The 23,359-nt window shown below is 35.2% G+C and overlaps 2 protein-coding genes and 1 long non-coding RNA gene across 15 annotated transcripts in view; all 3 read right to left on the reverse strand.

The window, feature by feature from the left end:
- Positions 1-5,193: 5,193 nt before the first annotated feature.
- Positions 5,194-5,931, reverse strand: LOC124643284. Its single transcript, XR_006985900.1, has 2 exons — positions 5,624-5,931; positions 5,194-5,538 (listed from the first exon to the last, which is right to left on the reverse strand). It is a non-coding gene; the product is annotated as an uncharacterized LOC124643284 (long non-coding RNA).
- A 410-nt stretch (positions 5,932-6,341) lies between these two features.
- LOC124643283 (fibrohexamerin-like) lies at positions 6,342-9,598 on the reverse strand. The gene is made up of 5 exons (XM_047182200.1): positions 9,448-9,598; positions 8,883-9,102; positions 7,903-8,039; positions 7,363-7,473; positions 6,342-7,016 (listed from the first exon to the last, which is right to left on the reverse strand). The coding sequence occupies exons 1-5, from the start codon at positions 9,494-9,496 to the stop codon at positions 6,850-6,852; spliced, it is 684 nt and encodes a 227-aa protein (XP_047038156.1). The 5' UTR covers positions 9,497-9,598; the 3' UTR covers positions 6,342-6,849.
- A 2,085-nt stretch (positions 9,599-11,683) lies between these two features.
- Positions 11,684-23,359, reverse strand: part of LOC124643348 (talin-2) — a 119,074-nt gene continuing 107,398 nt past the window's right edge. For 5 of the 13 annotated variants that reach the window (XM_047182300.1, XM_047182301.1, XM_047182309.1 and 2 more), the window contains 6 exons: positions 23,074-23,283; positions 22,568-22,746; positions 21,921-22,076; positions 20,866-21,264; positions 19,307-19,339; positions 14,565-16,156 (listed from right to left, as the gene is read on the reverse strand). In XM_047182300.1, coding sequence (XP_047038256.1) covers positions 15,223-16,156; positions 19,307-19,339; positions 20,866-21,264; positions 21,921-22,076; positions 22,568-22,746; positions 23,074-23,283 — 1,911 coding nt within the window. In that variant the 3' untranslated portion in view covers positions 14,565-15,222. Of the gene's footprint in view, positions 13,253-14,564; positions 16,157-17,558; positions 17,721-19,306; positions 19,340-20,865; positions 21,265-21,920; positions 22,077-22,567; positions 22,747-23,073; positions 23,284-23,359 lie in introns of those variants that run through there. The other 8 variants (XM_047182308.1, XM_047182310.1, XM_047182304.1 and 5 more) reach the window with 6 other exon arrangements.

Here is a 23,359-nt window from a genome sequence, read left to right on the forward strand (position 1 = left end):
TGATCTTAATGATCTTTACAATCAAAATGTATTTATATGATATTTATTATTTATAAAAAAATGAAATTCGTTTATTTATTAGCGTCATGAATGTGAGATAGAAAAAAGACATAATTGAATAAATTAAAAAGTTGGTTTTTCTTATGAACGAAGATAGACTAAATTGTAGATTTAGGCAATAACAAGGTTTATGGGGAAAATAAAATAAAAAATTAAATCATACTAACATAAAAATTACTTGTAGTTTTTTTTTCAATTTTTTTGCTTAATAATGTGAAATAAAACAACTTTAAGTAATAATAAAAATAAGTACATAGAACCGTTGCCTTTTTATAAATAATAATAATGGAAAGAATATGAAAATATCTCGCTTTATTAATATACAAATTATACATAGGTACTTTGAAAAAGTATATAAAAATGTATATTAAAAAAGTGTAGTTCCGTTTGTCCATTATTGGCTTATGTAAATAAATAAAATTTAATAAAAAAACAGTTGTTAAAATTATTATTAATAATAATCATTATTACCAATAGATATATGAAATTATTTTTATTATATATCAGTGAAATATTGTATAGTTAGAGTATAAAATATGTATATAAATAAAACCTGGTGCCGTATTGTTAAAATAGTAATAGTTTAAAAAAATTAAGCTTTTAGTCCCTTGAGAACAAAAAAAAGTCATTTACCTAGAAAATAGTGACATTTTGAAATTATTTCTAAAATTTATAAAATAATAACGTTGGATATAATAACCAACTTTAAACGCGGACTTTAAATACAAAATATTCCTAAAATAAACCTCATAATGATCAAAATAAATTCCTAAAAAAATAAATTTTAATATTATCATTGGAGGAAGCAATCGTAACTCTTACTACGGATTGCAATAATAGATCCATCGGGAATTTAGCTACTGGAGATTGTATTATGAAGCTCATATAAGTTATATCAAACAATCTCTAATCGGAAAGCAACGATGGATCGATTATTGGTATCCCCAGTTAATAAAAATTTGCTCATCTAGTATTTCCTAAATCGAATAGTATGTATTAGAATCTCTTTATATGTATAAAAAAATAATGATGAGTTGCACCATTTAATTATAACGACGAACCAAACCATAACCAGCTGTATACTTGCCGCGCATTGGTCACATCGGCGATTTGACAACTGAAAATGGTTCGGTTATCGTTATAGTTAAATGGTGTACTCTAAATATTTACATTATTTTGCTTGAAATTTTTGTTTTCGGTACAAATTACAAAGAACGATGCAGAAAATGGTAGATTAAGCTCGCGTCATTTGATGAATGCATGCAATACGCGATTTGCTGTCTACAGTTCTTATTGATTTTAACGCAAGCAATCGTCATTTGATACTAGCGTGTTTTATCGTGGACTCGTGGCCAGTTTCAACGGTTACTGATAAAGTCTCTGATATCTTATCAGGAATTATCTGTCAGATAAACTATAACTTTCGATTTCACCGATAACAATATGTGGCAGAAAATTTAAGCAGCCTTTATCCAGCAGATAGCATTGACTATCAGATAACTAACAGACACTTTATCAATAACCAGTGAAGCCAGGAATAAATCTATCATTTTTGTATCAGTACTGTTTGTAAAATAAATAAGATTTGCCGTCCAAATGTTTGTCAACTTGCTTGTCAAAATTGAAATCAGAAAGATTGCTTCTTATGATCATTAAAAAAAAAACATGAAAGATACTTTTTTTTTTATTTTATAGAATTATCACTTTTATATTATTTCCAAAAAACTGCCTCGTTGGTCTAGCTGTCGCAAGTGCGGCTGCTGAGCACGAGGTCTCGGGTTCGATTCCCGAGTCGGGCCGAAATCGCTTTGTGGGTTTTAGAAGACTTTCACATAGCAGCCCGGAGCCTGGAAGGTGGTGATTGATACACCCGTGCATCGGAGAGCACGTAAATGTCGGTCCTGCGCCTGATCTCTTTCCGGTCGTGTCGGATTGCCGTCCCATCGGGCTATGAGAGTTAAGGAATAGTGAGTGCACCTGTGTCTGCGCAAATGCTCGTGCACTATAATATGTCCTGCGCAGTTGGCTAATCTCCTTACATGAGAACAGCCGCCGTAGCCGATAATCGGCTAGGAGAACATCATCATCATCATTATTTCCAAAAAGCAATCCAGATGATTTCTCTTTTTGAAGCGTTAACTGTAATTTTCATCGACGCAAAAAACAGTGTTTTATTGTTAAAAATAAAAGTTATGAATTGATTGGTTTATTTTAATTAAAATATTTTATGTGAAATGTGTATTTACAAAAAAAAAAACTTTTATTTATTTACTATTTTATTTTACTCATTTGACATAATTGTAAAAAGCTTGAGATCTGTACATTTCAGAAATATAGTATAGTTACGGTAAAACTATAGGAACTGTTTTTCCCCTATAAGTCTTTGTTATAGGTCTGTGATAATATCTACGCGAATGACGTAAAATATACACTAAATATAGTATTTTTTATGCGAAGTGGCATATTTTTTGTTATCTTGAGAAATCGAGAAAATTTTCAACACTTTTTTGAAAATTACGCCCATAGTTTATAATATGTTAAATATGAATCTAGCTGTTTCTCATAGTTTCACCCGCGTCCAGAACAAAATATACATAGTCTATGTACACGGTAATAATACAAGCTGTTGATTTGCATCCGTGCCATATTCAAGGAGGTAATTATGCTAATGATTCTCGGCCCAAATCAATTAAAAAATTGGTATGTAATTTTTTTTCTTTAATTTTTTTTTTTGGAATTCCGTAAATGTCATCTAGCCTTATTTAAACTTGGCGCGTATGTTACTGGCGTGAAAACCGTGCTGCACCCTCACACAAACGCAAACACAAAGCATACGCAACGATCACTCATAAATTTAATTCATAAAATTGGATTACTTCGGAAATACCACGACATTACAATGACAAAAAAGCAGTGCATATTAGTTATTTCCCATGTACTGTAATTCCAATCGATTATTTACGTATTGTATGTCCTCCTCCTGAACTATGGCACAAATGCAAATCAACACCTTGTATAACTATTTAAAGAGAATTTTCCAAATAGTTTGATTAGTTTCGAAGCCTTTACGGTTCAAAAACAAACAAATATTTCCGCTTTGTTATTGTTATAATACAATATGCCACTTCTCAATAAAGTAGTAAAATAATAAAAAGTGAGACTTGACAGTAAAGTGAGTCCCGTATGTATGATGTAATTATAAATTAGTTTTTCACAAATAATATAAATATGAGAATGTTATGAAACTGTTGTAAGCTTCGCCTGCCCGCGTAGTTCCGATGTCAGACAATTTTATAAATAAAAGTTTATGAAACTATGTAATTTGTTTTATTTTGAAAATGTCCTATTGTACATACCAATGTCCTGAGTATCGGAGAGCACGTTAATGTCGGTCCTGTCTCCGGTGGTGTCGGATTGCCGTCCCATCGCACTATGAGAGTGAAGGAATAGTGAGTGCACCTGTGTCCAAGCAAATGCTCGTGCACTATAATATGTCGCGTGCAGCTGGCTGATCTCCTTACACGAGAGCAGACCCCATGGCCGTAAGGTGTTTTAATTTTGGACCCAATTATGATTAAGTGGAAGAAATGTATGAAAACTTTGCTAACAGAAAACCATGTTTTTGGAATAAATGGGAACGAGCCGGATTATGTGTCTATACCTATAATTTTGATTGTGTTCATGATTTTTTGTTGCATACTTCCAACTTTTCTAGACTTTTATTTTATTTTTTTATTTTTTTTTATTTTATTCATCATGGGACAATAAACAGCTACAATATAAATGTTACAAAAATAATTACTTATAATTAAACAATATTGCAGCCAACTACATTATCCACATATTAGCAAAGATATGGTAATAATGGGTGCCGCTAGAAAGGCAATACAATAAAATTAAAGTAGAATTAAAATTAACAGTACAATAAATATGATAAAAGAAAAAACAAATATCATGCAAGTAACAATTAATATAGCATGTTGCTTTAATTTATAACAACAACAACAGCTTAAAGTAACAAAATGAGTGATTAACACAGATATTAAATTAAATGAGTACGTTAAATTAGATAAATTTACCTATTAGTATACATTCCAGTTATTATTTTATTTATTTTTGTTTATAATTTTTAATACATCACACTTGAATTTAGATTTAGAGCATACAAAAATATCTATGTCAACAAAGTTACAGTTGTAAGATTCCACCATACGACGGATAGGACAGCGCAGACCAGCATTAGTTCGGCAAGAATTCACAGCAAATAAAGTACCAGCACGGACACTGCGTTTATTAACCGTGCGTGGGACCGCATAACAGAGTTTACTTATGAGATCTATGCTATCAAAGCTACCACGTCTATTTTCAAGGGTGTTCAGTTTATATTTATCAAGCAGCACTGAATAGGATAAATATACTTTGTGGCACCTGTAATGCATAGCACGTAGAAATTTACGCTGAACTCTTTCAATTTCATCTTTATATTTTTGGTAAAACGGGTTCCAGACAGGCACGGCGTATTCCAGTTGTGACCGGACTAGCGTCTTATACAAACAAAGATAAGTAGAGGTTCGTTTAAATGCAGTGGACGATCTCATAACAAAGCCATACATTTTAAAGGCATTTTTAACTATTTTCTCAACATGCTGGTTTAGAGATAACTTGTCATCAATCAGCACACCGAGATCCCGCACAGCGGATAATTTCCTGAGTATTGTGTTCTGCAATGAATATTTAAAGTTAACAATCACTTTATTTTTTGTGAAATTAATACAATTACATTTAGGGAGACTTAAGTGCAGTTTATTTTTCTGACAATACTCAGAGAGTCTGTTTAGATCTTGCTGGAACAGCTGACAATCCTCTAAGGTCTGTATAGATCTATAAATTTTAAGGTCATCAGTGTATACCAGAAAATTTGTATGTTTAAAACACTTGTCTATGTCATTTATGTAAAGAATGAATAGTAGCGGTCCCAAAATCGAGCCTTGCGGAACACCTGAAGTTATACGTACTACTTCTGACTGATGTCCATTTACGACAACCTTTTGTGTTCTATTTTTAATATAAGATGAGAACCAGCGCAGCAAACTACCTCTTTAGCCAATTGTTATAAAAGTTAAGAAACAGCAGTTTTAAATTCAAACGTTTATTTTTGACATAAATAAATTAAACCAAATGGCAAGTATAAAAAGAAATCACAACCAAATACACAAATATTTTTCCAAGGACATTTCTTATTTACATATTAACACCGAAATTGTTCCAAAATAAGTTATAAACACAGTATAGAGATCAGTGGTTTACACAAGTTTACTAATTCTCTGGTTTACAAGATATGTGGTCGGCACCTATAGTTACAAATGAGCTTGTTTACAAAGATCCTCATTAAAGGAAAACCTCTGAAGAAGAAATTCTCTCTCTCGTAGATATCCATCCAACTCAAGTCTTGACTCAGGAAGTTCCTTGTTCTCTTATCTGAAATAGGTACATTAAAATCTTTGGTTTGGTTGTAAATTGGAAAGTTACTCTGTGAAAATACCTCCCCCTATGAATAAACTACCTACTTCTTTCAATCAATAAAATATTTAATTTTGAAATAGCCTTTATCCCGTAGGTATTAGCAGCCTGTACCTGCAAGTTAACTTTCTCGATGGGTAAATTATCATACAACTCAATGACGTAGCATTAATTTTAGAACTGTTTATTTAATGAAAGCTGTCATCGGTACTTGGTCGTACTATAAACGCGCTCACTTGCGAAATAGTAAACGTCATTATCCGGAAAAATGAATGAACGCGCTATATTCTAATCATGTCATGTAGCCTACGACTCTTTACTTCAGCCAAGTTATAATTACGTATCGAGAGCGTAAACTGACAAAACTCAGAATCAGCACTCTGGATAAAACCTGGCTTATGTTACTTGGGAAGAGATTAGCTTTCCAATAGTGAAGAAATTTTTAAAATCGGATAGGTAGTTTTAGGATGACAACAATAAATGTTTACTCGTTATTATACTCGTATTAGCATAGATTACTCGCTACTTGTCGAAACATCCACTATGTGGATTGTGTTATAAAAACATGTGTGAAAGTTTTATCCATGGTTATCCATCCAAGTTCATGGATGATTCATATAGCAGATTACCTATGACCTATGAATATAGTTAAGTTTCTTATAGGTTTGGTAATAGGCATACATTGTCGTAATAATGGATAAAGTAGGTAGGTATAGGTAAGTTAAGTAGGTGGTGTGGAGTAAAATAAAAACACTGTGGAGTATTTCTCAAACAGATTTGAGTCATTGAATGTGTTTGGTAAAAACAATGTATACTGTAGATATGCGACTAATATCATAATGCTAAGATGTTTGTAACATGTTGCAGGATAATAAGGATTGTATAGTTCGTTTTTAAATTCGAGATAGTTAACTGACGTTTCGAGAAGATACTGCTAAATAAGTAGGAAGACAGTTTTATTAATTTCGTCAAACGTGATGTGCTCTACCAATGTTGATTGAAGAATCAAAAAATATTTTTATTTATTTAAGAACTCATAAGTAGCTACTTTTAAGTATTTTAAGAAGTATTATCAAAATTCTGTAAGTATTCTTGTAAGTACTATGAGAAATGATCATCATTTTATTAATGAATCAACCCACATTTTAGAGTTTCACACTAGCACTTGTCAATTTACTATCTGGAATAAAAAAAATAGTCTATAGTAGGACCCATTGGACATAGGCACATAGACCCTTCTTTCCATCCCTTTTATTCGCGTTGTAATGTTTACACATTGCTGTAATGTGGAAGAATCTGCCTGTTGCACCCGTAATCACAGACGAGGGCGTCTATGAATATCTTGGCGAGATTGTCGCCTCCGTAGTAGAACCACTCGCGTTCGAATATGTTGAGCAGTGTGAGATCTCGAGAGAGGTAGTTCTTCGTTGGTTTGTCTGTTTGGATAGAAGAGTGGATGTTAGTGAGTTTGAGATGTGGTGATAGTGACAGTAGACATGTTGTATTGGTATCATAAGTCTGTTCCAGAGTTTTAGGTGAAGTAAAATTGTACCTGTTTTACAATCAAAGTAGATCCTCGGATTAGAACGTTCAAGCAATATTTTTTCAGCTTCAAAATGGGTCGTAGGAGACTTCATAAAGTTTGTAAGATTGGGCAAGCCTCTCAGTAGTTACTTGCTAAATTAGAACCCGATAGAAGAAAGATATACTTGTACTGGAGAACCGTCCCTTCAATACGGCTTCTAAAATATCTAGAACAATATTATAGTCATAGTAATTAACCTTTAGGATTGATATGCATGTAGGGCAGTGCGGTGACGTCCGTGAACACGTGCGCTCGGCACAGGTCCATGTGCGTGCGACTTGGTAGGTTCACCGTGATGCGGATTAAAGCTGTGGGGAGAAATATGAGCTTTGTTATTAGAATTAGGATCTTGTATTAAATTTTTTACACGTTTTATTTAGGTTAGCTTTGAGAGACAGCCACAAGAGATCGACCGATCATAAGCAACGGTCAGTCCGTGGGTGGTCGACAATCTTGTCATAATGATTTCTTCTGTGTTTTGGAAGGCACGGTCTTGGCTGTCATTTGAACATCCTTGGAAGTCGTTACGGGTCCAGGAGGCAAAAATCCTGACAACCAGGCTTACCAAAGGGGTATTGGGTTCCCCGACTAACTGGGTTAAGGTGGTCAGATAGGCAGTCGCTCCTTGTAAAACACTGGTACTCAGCTGCATCCCGTTTGACTGGAAGCAGACCCCAACATAGTTGGGAAAAGGCTCGGAAGATGATGATAGTGTGTCTTTATCATCGTATACTTACGGTAGGTAGCTCGGATGTGGTAGTTGTAATATGTATCCTCCTGTAGACTGTGATGTTGGATGAGCACGCGGTCTGATTCCAGGTCCAGCTTGGGACAGTCTATCGCCAGCACGGCCTTGTTGGTCACCGTGTTGAAGCTGTGAAAGGAGATATTAGTCTTGGAAACAAAGCAGCTAACAGAATATGCTTTCTACTACGGTTGTCATTTAGTGCCTAATGCATGGCAGCATAACGTTCGTTTTATTTAAAGCAACTGTTTACTTTGAAAATGGAATGTGAAAATTAATAATACCTACCCAAACCGGTTGTATTAAGAAAACTGATTTAATGATCGTAATTAGGTGGGATCCCTAATTGAGCACTGCCTCTTCTGGTCGTGGGGCACAGGGGGTTGAGAGAAACAACGGTGTTCGGATACCGGATATATTTCGCGTAAACCCCCAGATAGAACCGTTCACTCGGACCAGTGCGCAGTAACTGTCCGTGCCTCGCATACTTCACGCTCACACAAGTTTTTGCTTGCCTTGCACTCTGCCATACAAACTTACATGTGTCCCTACACTGACGTTTATGTTGAAAACTTGCGCCTTACTTGTGCTCATTTTCGCCGACAATATTGAATAAACATTAGTTTTTCTTAGAACGACTGAAAAGTTGCACCATTTAACTACCTATAACGATAACCAAACCATAACTAGCTTTGCCCTGTTACATCAGTGATTAGAATACAAAAGTTCGGTTATAGTTAAACTGGCTTCCGCCCGCGTCCCGAGATAACTGCTTCTATAGCCCGGATGGTGACAAAACATGTGTCCTTCTCCCGGGTCTAAGATACCCCCCTTTTCAGTATAATCAGTCCAGCCGTTCACGCATGATAGCGTGAATAAGGGATATAGGGATTCATTTTTATATATGTAGAATGGTACAACCCACCGTAAGAATATTACCAACCAATTTAACGAACCCATCTTTATACTTACAAAAACTCCGAAACGAAGCACTTATGGTGGTTCCTAACGATCAAGTTCCTGTCGATATACGAGGAGTTGAAGTAAGGAGTCTCGAAGCGAAACTCGTCCACGTTGTACTTGCTCGGCAGGGCTCCGCTGACGCCCAGCTGGCAGTTCGAGTTGGCGGCCAGGTTCTTGCCGATGCAAGAGTAGTCTGATAACTTGCAGGGACGAACTATTTCCGCTTGGACTGTGGAAAGATTGTTTTTTTGGCGGTAGGGTCGTAATTATGCATAGGTTGAATTTGCTAAATTGGAGTTAAGATTTTATAGAATAGCTGATTCGTGTATCGATGCAACTTTTCCGCATCCGGTTTAAAAAGTAGGTAGTCTGTGTCCTTTCTCAGGTTTCAGAACTTTTATCGTGCAAGGGCATCATTCAGATAGTTACTTTCGCATTCCTATTACTTAAGTTTTGTTGCTCTTTCGAGTACCTACTGACGATTTTTTGGGTTTTCTTGAAGAATTGCATGAAGACTAAAGAAACTATGGTAACAGAAGTGCTCTTATAATTAAACTAACAAAAAAAGTCTTACCAGTCGAAAAAACAACCGCCACAGAGAAAATAACCAAAACCTTCGCCATTTTCCCAAATTGGACACGTCCAATTCAAAATGTGTGCGAACAACGACTAACGAACACTTTAACAGAAAACAATAAAATGTTATTACATATTGACAAAGCACATCGCAATTAATAACTTTGTTAAAAGGAATATTTATTTTGTTTAAACAATTGCTCCAATTAAAGCTGGCATTGTTTGTAATAATAATTATTTATAATTTTTCAGTCATTTTTGTCTGTGCGTATGTTCGATAGTATGTAGACAATAACTATTGTTGTACAATAATAAATACATACTTAGATGTTTTTCCGATTGCCTCTTTCATTTCGTCGGCGCTCCTAGTAGTAGGTATACCTCTAGGTGCCTACCTAAGCCTTGTGATTTTTGTATAGCTTTTCAGTAGCAGATTGATGAAGATAAAACGACTTACCTTTTATGGTCCCTCACCTAAGCCTCCTTGTCCGTCCATCTTTCATCAGATTGTACCTATTACATGGACTATGGTATCTTGTCACATGCGCGTTCCAGGAATTTAGTTACAAACCGCTATTACATTTTTCGAGAGATAATAGGTAGATCTAGTTTTAGGCAGTTATTAGCATGATCTTAATTTGTTAAAGATCAATGCACTTTGCTTGCTACAAATAATGCTTCCACCGTCGTTAAGCAGTAGAAACCAGGTCAATAACAATAGCTTGATTGAACCCATAACATACACAACACAATACATAATGAAACAAGAAGAGAATTATAAAAGTTATTGTATCTAATTTAATTATTTTATTGTCTACAACTACTTGATTGCACCTTTGGTTTAGTGGTTGCAAACAGGGCTGAACGGGGTCGGACCTTTGTTTTTGCCTTATCTACCTGTACCTAAAAGGAAAAGCCTCGGTCCATCAGTAGGTCAATCCTTCAAGTCAATATTGAATTTGCATCGTAAGCGGGATCTAGGTTTACTTGTGTTATATCGGTCGGTAACAGTCGTTCAATCAAACAACGACCTTTAACGGCTTTTTCAACCGGCCCGCCTGGGGCCCGATTCTCCTAAGTTAATAATGTCAAAATCGAATAGAAATCTAATCGCAATAGCAGTTTTAACCATATCGGGCATTCTGCTACTAATAAAAGACCAATCGTATTCGATTGACATTTGATTGGCGTACGATTGGTCTGCTATTTTGGAAATTTTGGTCTATACGGTAGTTTGCTGTACAATCATTTTGCAATCGTAAATCATTTGCAGACAAAATGATTCATTATTGAATGACAGAAAAGGATAAAAATGTTTATTTCAAAGAAAAAATAGCGGAATGCCACATACGCTTCAATCGTAATCGAGTCGGGATCGGATCTCAGTCGAATCGAGTCGAACGTCAATCGAATGTTGCTTAAGTAAAATTAGGAGAATCGGGGCCCTGATCTCTCTGCGGTGGTGTCGGATCGTTGTTCCATCGGGCTATGAGAGTGAAGGAATAGTGAGTGCACCTGCAAAATCCAAGCAAATGCTGTGCACTATAAAAAGTCCTGCGCAGCTGGCTGATCTCCTTACATGAGAACAGCCGCCGTAGCCGATATCGGCTAGGAGGACATCATCATCATTTCAACCACAGATTCTATTAATATGTTTTCATATACCACCTGCGTATTTAGTGTGTTCTCTGCGTCATTGGCCCCGAATTGAAAACAAATATTGATTCAATACGTTCACCTTATTTATGATGTTTATTCTGTGATTAAATACTTCAAATTTTCCAATTACTCATGAATTTTAGCGAATTATGAAACAGACGTTGTTTATCGGTCAGATTTCAGGAATTTTTAGAACATTCTAGACTTACTTTATGTTTTTGCAGATTCAAACAAAATATTGAGTTGTTTTGTTACTATATTAATTACTAGTTTCCGCCCACGTAGGGTTCGGTTGCTCGGTTATATCGCGTTTCCAAGAGAATTTTTCAAAAGTCCGGGATAAAAACTATCCTATGTTCTTTCTCAAGGTCAACTCTATCTCTGTACCAAATTTTATTTCAAATTTTAGTTCAGTGGTTTAGACGTGAAAGCGTAACAGACAGTCAGAGAGACAGAGTTACTTTCGCATTTATAATATGAGTAGGAATTACCCTTCATATTCATTCTCCAGTTCTGGTGTAAGCACTCAATCCAATCCCCTTTTTATGAAGTCGGTTATAAATAAAACGCCAATATATATTAGTTACAAGTTTATTACATTGACACGATCACCATACAAGCTTACATCTAGCTACCGTACATAAAATTCAACATAATATTAACAAATAAAATACCAAGTGATTCGTTTAAACAATAAAAATTAGTAAAATTACGTTCCATTTGGTTTTAAAGAGATTTTTTTATTGATGTACTCAAGATGTATCAAAAACTAGTAAATAGTGTGTATATAGCTATCATTAATTAGTATAATATAATAGTATATATTATGAGTTTACAAGTTAATTTCGTATGTAAAAGCGCTCAGAAAAAGCCAATATGGTCTATCAGAATGGCCACTAGTGTTGTCAGATTAAAAAAAATATTTTCAAATATTAAAATATTCAAAACGAATGTCAGATTTCTTAAAACTGAAACATGACATCATGTAAAGTTAACAGTTTCGGAATAAAATTTAATTTTGCCGTATTTTCTCTAAAATGTCGGATTTCTGACACAAATTCGACACATAGATAAATATATTTTGGAGTTTTTTTTTCTGAGCGATTTTAACTACGGCTTATACAAGAATATCGATTACAAATAGTACAGTATTACAATTAATATTAATAAGACACGCTTTAGCCCGACACGAACTATTTGCTCGTGGTAACGTCCTATAATTTACCATACAAGGTAATATTTTACCATTTCAGGTAATTACCATATAAGGCATTTTATATTTTCTTATAATTATAATTTCTGGTAAGAATATTCAAACGTCAGCTTATTATAGCGCTGGTTTTGTCAATACACTTATATTTATTTATACTTGTCTGTATATATTAACGAGAAATTACTCCGAAACTTCAGTTTTTGGACTGCTGTTATTGAATATCTTTGGCAGTCGTTACGGGTAGTAAGAAGCCAGTAAGTCTGACAAGCAGCCTTACATAGGCGTTTTGGGTTGCCCGGGTAACTAGATTGAGGAGTCAGATACGTAGTCGTTCCTTGTAAAACATTGGTACTCAGCTGCCTCTGGTGTGATTGGAAGCCGACCCCAACATAATTGGGAAAAGGCTAGGCAGATGATGAGTTTTCGGAGTAATTTGTCGTATTACTGAATATACATAATGGCGGGTACAAAATACATTGTTTATATAGTAAAGTCTACATATAAAGTTATATTTTTATGCACTAAACTATGAGAATTGGTGTTTAGTTACCTTCAGTGGACGAATCGCTTTCGCGGGCACCTATACTACGAGTACACTGTTATATATTATATTATAAATATATTTTATAATATATTCAAATTAAACACTTGAATGTTTATAGAAAAAAGTTGTTCAAGCTGCGAATCATAAGGCACGTTATATGAAACATAAAATTTTTGTCCGACAATCCGACACACAGATTTATATTAATATAAAAATGTTACATAATATTCGTTTAAATATTTCATTAAATTGAATATTAGTGCGTAACTACTTCAAATAATTAAATGTTAACATTTACTCATAGATTTTTAAATAATATCTTATTTTAATTTATATTTCATATACATTTCTTTTCACGAAACTTCGCCAGTCGACACCATCACTACTCTAAAAATAAAAACAAAGAAAAAATAAAATTTTGTTTTATAAATATAGTTTTTTTTTTTATAAATGCGTTAATTTTGTAAGCTGCGTTAACCATTTGTCGACACTAAACTGTTATTTTAACTGAGTGTCGGTCAATTTTTTCGGTTAAATCTTAGTATAATTAGTATTAAAAATCCGTTTTATTTATATTTAGTTTAGTTTTTAGTATATTTTTAAAATAATTGCACCATTCGATCACTGTTTTTTCGCAGTCTCCTGTTAATGTAGAAAGGTTATTACGTTTTAGCTGCTTTTCAATACTTCATATTAATTAATATTTTTTTGTTTATTTTTTGTTTATTAACAATTTTTGTATGACAATTAACAGGACACCGCGAATTATGATTCAGTTAGTATAATATTTATTTTTTCATAAAAATGTATATTAACAATAATTTATAAAATTAAATATATTCTGAAAATGGCACATTGTTTCATAAAGTGGGCTGTGTATTTTGTTTTATATAATTTTTGTTTATTATAATTCTATAATTTTATAGTTTAGTTTATAGTTGCCTGGTTTATTGCATACCTTTTAAATATATATTTTTTATTAGACATATTTATTTATTCTGTCATATTTTTTTTGTAAATATTTTTTATCATACAGCCCATAAAAACGTTGTCATATAATATGAAAAGGCACAAAAATAATGAAATATAACAATATTAGTTAATGGCACTCTTCGGTTCGAAGGCATATAATATAAGGACCCCGTGGGGCTAGCACTTTGTGAAGCGTGGGCAACTTGCCCAGCTGTGGGTACTTGCGACTTAGTGGCAGCAAAGGATATATAAATTATGACTTTCCGGTTTTTTGTAAATTACAATAAATATGTTTAATATTTAAGTTTTCATTTTAGGTAGAATTTTTTTGGAATGTTACTGGAAAAATTGCAGTTTTTCTTTTTAATATTTGCTTAAAAATTTTTATCGTCTATTAAAGGAGTAATTTATCAAAATTTTATAATCTTAAACATGTGAAGCCTTTAAGTCATGTATAGTTGCCAGTTTTAATAACTTTATATATTGTTTGCCCAACATCATCATCATCATCATCATCCTCCGAGCCTTTTCCTACAGTGGGAAATTAATCTTTGCCACCGCTAAGTCCAAGTATAATTTTAACAACAATTAATAATTGAATTCCAATACCGTAAGGCTGGCTAAGACACGAGTTTTTTAAATTAATTTTAGCACCTTATATTTTTAATATACAGCTCGAAATCTAGGCAATGTTTAGTTCGCATTTATAATCTAACATTTTTTTTTCTCATGACAAATTATTGATTTTTTTTTAAGTTATAAAAAAACGTGTTGTAGGTATTAGTCTCTGGCAGTTCAAAAAATGTTAGATCAAAAACAACAAACAAACATTTTTAAATAGACAAACTTTTGTTAATTTTTTTAGGCAATTTCGAGATTTTTACTTAATATACAACAATTTATTATACATTTCTCAGTGATAGATATTTTGACTTTGAAATTTTTCAAATGCATATTTTTATAATTTATATAGTCATATTGCAACAATGAGATTTGAATTGACGAACTTTTAGAACAAAAATAATATTAATTTTTAAAGGTATTCTGCATATATTTTGAGACCCTGTAATTGTATTAATCAAGGTCAAAATATCTACCGAAAATTTCGAGACTTAGAAAACATCGAATCACAAACATTCTAATATTAATCAATATAAATAAATATTTTCAATTATTTTCAAAAACGTGCATAGTCCTTTCAGTTTCAACACTTAAATTACGAACACTTTACCGCTAGGAAATTATTTTTTTATTTCTATTTTTTCAAGTTTTTTTACCATGGTAAAAAACACCTAAAAATCACATAAAAACTACTTGCAGTTAAAATAATTCCCAGCGGTATTTCAGAAGCATATTTCCACAGACTTATAAAAGTTAGACGCACCTTAGAAATTGCCGAACTTCTTAGTAACGGTCGACGAAGATTCTGACTTGTGAGAACTGGTCATGACAGACTTTCTTTCAATAGTTTCTGACGTTATGGTCTGTTTCGAGAACTTCTTGTCTAACGAGTCAATTTCTTTCACCAGTTCTGAGGGTTTTTTGACTTTGGTCACGTTTGTGGTAGTCTGATAATCCGAGGATTGGAATTCTGAAGGTCTCATGAAAGATCGACTGGTGTCCGAACTCATTTTCGACTCTAAAGTGTTAAAGCGAGAGTCTAGAGTGCTGTATTTCGAGTCATTATCAAATGACTTGGACAATTCATCGATACCATCGAGTCTGATTGGTTCATACTTAGTACTGGTAGTTGTCAAATTAACTGGAGATGAGCTGTATATTTTTGTAGTTGTAATTTTCTGAGTACCGTTCGGTATTTCTTTGACTTCTGTAGTAGTTTCTTCCATGTAATTCGGTCCCCCGTAACTAGAAGTTTCTTTATAAGGAGAAGCGATTCTGTCATAATCTGGCGTAGCTGCCTTCACTAACTCAGTAGACCGATCGAATTTTGGGGTCGAAGTAAAGGGTGACTTTACATCTTCACGGAATTCCATCTTACTGTATTCCGTTTTGGGATACGACTGGTAAGACTCACTATGTATCTTATACTCAGAATGTTTAGTCCCACCGGGGATAGCTTCAGTAGACTTCTGATGTTCTGAAAAGGTCTGACCGACACCATCGAAGGGTTTTTTCAGTGTTGAATAGATTGGTTCTTTGTCGTCAAATTTGAGTTCTCTAGCGTTGAATTTAGGGCTTAAGGGGGTCTTGGGGGCCTCGTAGGAGTACTTGTGTTCTTTGTAGTCGTATTGCGAGGTCTCTTGTTGCTCGGTGCGGATGTCCAGGGGTCGGGGGGTGTCGTAGAGACGGGTCTCGTAGCTGTAATGTTGCCATTAGTCGGTTAGAGGTTGATTATGGGTTATATAGCTTGAGTTGTTTGTGGGGTGAATAATAAATTGTAAGTAAAAAAAATATTTAAAAAAATAAAAGACAGTGCTTTTCAAACACTTTTTGTGTGGTCAAAGAATTACAACTTCTTAAGGCAATTATTTTTCGCCTCATTTAAAAAAATACTCACAGTATATTTTTTTTTACTCACCCACAAACAACACAAGACAAAATTATTATCCCCAATTAAAAACCCCACCCCAATTTCAATTTAATTAAAACCCTGTATTTTCTAAAACTTGTCATAACCTAACAAAGTATTAGAGCAATATTGCTGTACAATAAGTGATGTAGTTAGACCCCACAGATAGCTCCCCGCAAGAGTTAGACACCAACACCGACATGCCATGCCGGAACCATAGTTATGAAGAAGAATTAGTTTTCAAGGCGAATAAAATTATTATTAAACAATTTATTAGTAGAGAAAGTCTTTTGTGACATTAAAACAATATTAGTTACACATTCATTTTAGTTAAAAACAAAAATGTTACAAAAACACAAAATTATTTCAGGACCGAGTCTATCATTCATTCACTTGCCATCTTGCATAGTTATATTTTCGATCACTCTCTTACTTGAAGTGTAATAAGTTAAGTCTTATTTTTTATCTACAATTCATATCGCTCATTAATCATTTCTAATACTCATTCATTCATCATTCATATCACTCATTCCTCTCTACTTCATTCACAGTAAAATCATTCATTCATTCTTTCACTAGTATCCCATTTTACTGACCGCCGAACAAAATGGCTGCCTCTCCCGTCAGTGATGGTGTCAAGTGCTGAATTAGCACAAATATACCCATTACCTATCCCAGAAGGTTGCCAGGGGAAAATAATGGGTTTTCCCAGAAATAACCAGTATGATTTTGTTAAAAAAACTGGAGGATGGTAAGTTAAGTTTTATTTAATTTTGAGTGTCTTTATCATCAGCCTTTTTATCGTCCCACTGCTGGGCTGCCTCTTCTCATACAGAGAAGGATTGAGCGTACCTTGAGCACCACACTTGCTCAAGGTAGATTGGCGATTTCAGACTTTAAAGTCCAGGTTTTCCCAAGATGTTTTCCTTCACCTTTACTGAGTCATTGGTGATTTCATTTAGAAAGTAATCAGTTAACAAATGAAATACCCATTTTCATTATCTGCAAGATGAGATAATACGTCACAAATTCATTACTTATTTAGTTTGTGTTTTCACTTTTTTACATCAAAACAACCAATATTAATGCAACAATTTTTACCCAAACAAAACACCCCAACCCAAATTTTGGAGACAACACAAAACCTGGCAACCCGGTGCAAAAAAAATATATAAGTAATGTCAGACAAACCGAAGTCATTTGCGCTCCTCGCACCTAAGTAGAGAGGCCCTGCGCGGGGGTGGCGGGGGCGGAGTCTCGCGCTTGTAGGGAATGCGTTCCTCTCCCACCAGGCGAGCCGTCCTCACTTCGGGGAGGGTTAGGGCCCGAACCGTCACTTCCTCTAGGCTTGTCCTTGTGAAGCAACCCCATGCACGTTAGTCAGAAGTTATTATTAGTTACGTTATTCATGGTGGTATAGAAAATATCTGTCAATAATAATTTTGTAATATGCTCTCCAACTTCCATATTATATCGTCAACTGGCCAGCCTTGTCCCAACTATGTTGGGGTCGGCTTCCAGTCTAACCGGATACAGTTGAGTACCAGTGTGCCACAAGGAGCGATTGCCTACCTGACCTCCTCAACCCCGTTGGCCGGGCAAGCCAATACTCCTAGGTAAGCCTGGCTGTTCGATACTGGCTTCTGACTACTCGTAACGACTGCCATTGATGTTCAAATGACAGCCGAAAGGTAATAAATATGCTGTATAATATATGGAATGCTTATAAAGAATTAAATATCGATTTATAATAATGAATTATCGATAAAAATATATCGATTTTCTTTTTTTGTAATTTTGACGATAACAATTCTGTACCACCACAAATAACACACAGAATTGAGTACATAAGTGAGTCATGCCTAGTTAGTGTAGAGTACACAGTACATAAGTACGCAAGCTATAATACACAGTAATATGTACAGAACGATGGTTTGGTCCGCTTGGGTATATGTTAGGAGCGTTGGGGGCAAGCGTGGCTTTTGACTTAGATGATAATTTATCGATATTTCTCATCGATTATCTGAAGTCATTTTAAAAAGAGATTTGTGTCAATAAACATAATGTAGTAAGGTAAATATATTCTGCTTTTGCTTAGATAAATAATAAGTATTAAAATTTTCCTTTTTTGTTCCAAGTTGAGTAAAAAAACTCGATATTTTTTATCGATACATAGAATAGTGTACGATTGATAAAATCAGGTATTTTTAAAGGTATCGTTTTAATTATTTTTTACAATAAAGTGTAAAGATGGATGACAGCTTGATGCCATGATAACATAGAGGAGTCTTTGGGGTCCAAAATGCAAGATATATGGGCGGTGTTTTTTTCTGTATATAATAAATAGAACTCAAGCAATAATATATACATTGGGCAGCGCAAACGTTCCTCGCATATCACAAAGCGGAGGGCAAGCTCAGACGCGCACAAATATATTATTTACATTCTTTCATTTGCATATGTGTAGTTGACTTTAGTTTTTTGAGGGCAATGTAAATAAATAAGTTGATATTGCCTGCCTTTTTTAGAAGAGTATAATTGTGCCACATGGAATGACTGCCTATCTGACCTTCTCAATACCATTACTTGGGCAATCTTGGTAGTCAGACTTTCTGAATTCGGACTACCCATCATGAAATCTTTGTGGTACCTGATTTGTCCAAACAAAGATTGAAGAAATGTGATGGATTTACAAAACAAAGAAATATTTTATTTTGGAATAACACCAAATCATTCCTTTGGAAATAACTTTACACTATTTTTTTCAAAAAAAAAAATATGTTAAATTCATAAATATCTTACTTTATGTTTTAGTGACTACCAAAAACGGATGATTTTTTGCAACTATATTTATTTAAATTGCCAACAAAAGACCGTAAAAAAATCAACTACAATATATGCATGTATGTAAAAAGCTCAGTTTTTAATTAAAAACTTACTCTTGATTCATCGTTCTGTCATTTGAAGAAACTCTGCAAGGAAACGTACATGAGACTGAACTAGGCATTCTTTTAGCATTAAAGTCTAGGCTGAAATATAGGCCGAAAGATAGGCAGGTAAGCTTAGAACTTAGACCAGTCTGTGGTGCGAGTATAGTAGAAAATTGTGAATGGTTTGTGTTGATATTGACCGGGTAACATTGATAATATTCATAAAAGCGGGTGAATTCACTTTTGTGAAATAAAATATTTAATATTTGTAAGTTCTAATTAACCAGATATTATCAACACAAACCATGAAAGTATAAAGTATGACCACTATATTTAATTTTCTAACAAGTATTCGGTAAATAGCTTTAGCGTAGGTAAATATTTTTTGCGCTAAGCGTGATGACATGCATGATAGATTGAATGACAGTAAAATAAATGCATTTTTTCAAAAATACATTATTTTTGAACAAAAATGTGTACTTGATGATTTGAGTCCACAGCTAGCATGTGTTCTCGCGGTTGCAGTGTCGCGGACATGTTAGTAATGTTCGCGCGCAATGTGTTACTGTTTGCTGCAGCGAGTACACCACGAGATACATTTGTGTACCTTTCACAGATTTTGAAAATGTAAGCTACATTTAAGATATTTATAAAGAAAAATGTGTTATTTATTTTACTGTTCACAATACATTTTGAAAATGATAAGTGTAGAATAGAGTATAATAAGCTTTTTAACTAAAAAACAGTTTCTCTACGTTTTACTAAAACATTAAATGTACTACTACACAATCTATTTTTAACTACTTTTACTGATTATTCTGCGATTTACCAATTTATTATAAAATTAAAGATACTTAAAGAGATACAATGAATATTTTTTAAACTGAAATATCTTTGGTAAATTCGCAAAATAACCAGTAAAAGTAAGATTTTGTATAAAAACATAGATTCTAACCTTGTATATGACTTCCAGAGTGTTTGTATGTTTGTGTCCGTAATCTTATAGACTATAATATATATGTATATATAATTTAAATAGGCACATATCATAAGTGTTGAAGGCACATTGAAACAGTAGTATTTTGTATATAAAAGTAAAAATATTTGTATTAATCATCTGTCGTGTCCGTGGCAGCGTGGAAAGCAAAAGTTTTGAGTTAATAATTTTGGAAAAAAATAATAGGAAATGTGTAAATAAATAAATGCGAATAAAATATTGGGCGTTGTTTTTGGTGGTGAACATATTTAAAATATTATTGCTTAAAGAAACCTATGTATGAGAAAACTTTTGTAGTCGCATAAATTATGCATTTTAATTTATATTTAAATAAGGCTAAGCAGTCTTCTTCTGAGCTAGTTTTAATCACCTAACAAGCGCTGTGTCAGAATTTTCTCAAATCCACCTGACGGCCTATGTCGCGGAATTGTAACAACGAATTGTACTACTCATACATAATTCTATTTTTATATAGGTAGTATTGCCATAAAAAAAAACTTTAAACACTTCAAAATATCACCACCAAAAACAACATTTTCTTTTTTAACCAAAACAATGTCAAAAAACTTACCGAGTAGTAAATCCTTCATAATTCTGCTTCTGATCTTCTTGAGGTCTGAAACTTGAGAACGTCGGACTCTGCACCGTATACTGCTTCTCATCGCGAGTCTGATTATAGTTCTGACTGTAAGACTGGTTGATACTCGACTGGTTGACGCTCGACTGGTTGGTCTGAGTGTAATTTTCCGGTCTGGCTGGCACGGTAGGACTTTTTGGGGTTGTGTATCCGTATCCGGGTGAAACTGGTGATTTTGCAGTTTGGCTAGGCGTTCCGTGAATTGACTGGTTAAGGTGAGAAATGTGGGTAGAGATGTTGGTGGTATTGTGGGTAGTTTGTGTCGTGTGGGGTGAGTAAGTACTGTTAGGGCTGTATGTCGTGTTCACGAAACTGCTGTTTGGGGTCCGCATTCTGGAAGAAAAGTATATTTTGTCAAGTTACCAAAAAATAGGTGAAAAGGTCGAATGTTTATATTTTCCTTGTGGTTTCTGCTTAATAGTGAATCGAGCGATAAGGTCAAGCAACACGAGGCGGGGTCTGTTGGTAGATGGGTGCCCTTGTCATTTTGCCATGACGAGATGCTCAGTGGTTGGGTAAGCACGTTTAATTGGTGGATCCCGGAATCGTGACAGACATCCATACATCGAAAACTTTCAGCCTTAAAATCATCATCTGCCGCCTTTTCCCAACGACGCAGCTGAGTACCGGTGTTTTACAAGGAGTTACCCGGGCAACCCAATACCCTTTGCTTAGAGTGGTGTCAGACTTACTGGCTTCTGACTACCCTGACAGTGTATTAGTGTATATTTTAGCTGCGCGGATCTGATTGGTGATTGATACACCCGTGCATCGGAGAGCGCGTAAATGTTGGTCCCGCTAGTAATCTCTCTCCCGTCGTGTCGGATTGTCGTCACATCGCGCTATGAGAGTGAAGGAACAGTGAGTGCACCTGTGTCCAAGCAAACGCTTGTGCACTATAATATGTCCTGCGCAGCTGGCTGATCTCCTTACATGAGAACAGATGCCGTAGCCGATAGTCAGCTAGGAGGACATCATCATATATCTACCTGTGTAGCGAGGCATCGCTGGTGTAGCCCAGCTGCACGTCGGTGTCGGTGTCGTCCCCCGAGGTGTCGCTGCGGAGCTTGTACTTGGCCTGGCGGATGGCGGTCAGGCGCCCGCGAGCTTCCTCCAACTCCTTCTCTATGCGGAGGACCTCCGATCTGAGGAATGGACAGAAAATTAATGGTAAATTTTTATATACGATTTATTATAGATTATTTTTAATGTATAAGAGAACATAATAAAAGTATATATTTTTTAAGTAACCAAAATTAAATAATAATCAAAATCAACCGAGGTTCGTAGATGTTACATGTTAAGCATATAGTTAACTAAACACTAATGTATTACGTAACTAATTTATTTTGAAACTTTTCTTTCGAATCCCTTAAAAGTTTGTAGTGTCGAGTTGACTTCAAATACAAATAATAAAGTCACTACATCGCCTTTTTTAGATGGGACGTCGTCAAATGACGGCTCCCGCTGTGCGTGCAGCGTGAGGGAGTGTCAGACTCTTACTGACCAAAACCCATCATGTTCCTTCTAAAGCTTTGTACCAGTATATTATGTACCAGGGCTGCGGTAATTCTTTCGAACAATCCCGCAGCCCCGGCAGACTTTGGCCCTGGTGACCTGGCACCAATATATTTACCTGGCATCAATCTCCTGTGCAATACCGCCGACCATGCGTCTATTCAGCACGAGAGAGCGTTCCTCTTCAGTCTGTATGGCATCCCGGGCAGCTCGCACCAGGTTATCCGTGGACCGGATCACTTCGGCCCCGGCTGCTTGTAGGCGACGGGTTGACTCGGAAGATGGGTCGGCTTTCACCTGAGAAGAGTTAAAAGTTTAATATAATGCATAAATTCGGTTGCCAGGGCAACTGGGTTGAGGAGGTCAGACAGGCAGTCACTCCTTGTAAGACACTGGTACTCGGCTGAATCCGTTTAGACTGGACGCCGACCCCAACATAGTTTGGAAAAGGCTCGAGAGATGATGACCAGACCTGACTCTGATGTCTTACCTTACAAGCTACCAGCAGCTGAGCAGTGCTGGAGGCCACCTGCCTAGCACTGGATATGAGACGTTCTTCAGACCCTGCACCCTGGACCAGTGCACTAGCTTCCACCAGCGACACTGACTCTGATGATGTCTTACCTTACAAGCGACCAGCAGCTGTGCAGTGCTGGACGCCACCTGCCTAGCACTGGATATGAGACGTTCTTCAGACCCTGCACCCTGGACCAGAGCACTGCCAGCTTCCACCAGTGAGTGGGCAGCTGCTGCCACTAGACGGGCGGCGCTGACCAGGCCTTCGGACCACTGCCCGTCGTCCGATGATGAGGTTGGACGTCTAGCTACTTTGCCCTGGAGATAAATTAATGTGTTGTATGGAAAGTACCTTTATATTTTTTCAAAATTGATAGAAATAGTTGTAGTTAAA

This window comes from Helicoverpa zea, chromosome 27, assembly GCF_022581195.2.
Source record: "Helicoverpa zea isolate HzStark_Cry1AcR chromosome 27, ilHelZeax1.1, whole genome shotgun sequence".
In the NCBI taxonomy this organism is placed as follows: Eukaryota; Metazoa; Arthropoda; class Insecta; order Lepidoptera; family Noctuidae; genus Helicoverpa; species Helicoverpa zea.

What these genes read in the sequence shown, in the direction of transcription:
- LOC124643283 (XM_047182200.1), bottom strand. Translation starts at nt 9,496, where the DNA reads ATGGCGAAGGTTTTGGTTATTTTCTCTGTGGCGGTTGTTTTTTCGACT. An exon ending in TGCTTCGTTTCGGAGTTTTT is followed by an intron (nt 8,040 to 8,882) that starts GTAAGTATAAAG and finishes CTCCTTTCACAG; the next exon opens with CTTCAACACGGTGACCAACA. An exon ending in CATGCATATCAATCCTAAAG is followed by an intron (nt 7,017 to 7,362) that starts GTTAATTACTAT and finishes CTATCCAAACAG; the next exon opens with ACAAACCAACGAAGAACTAC.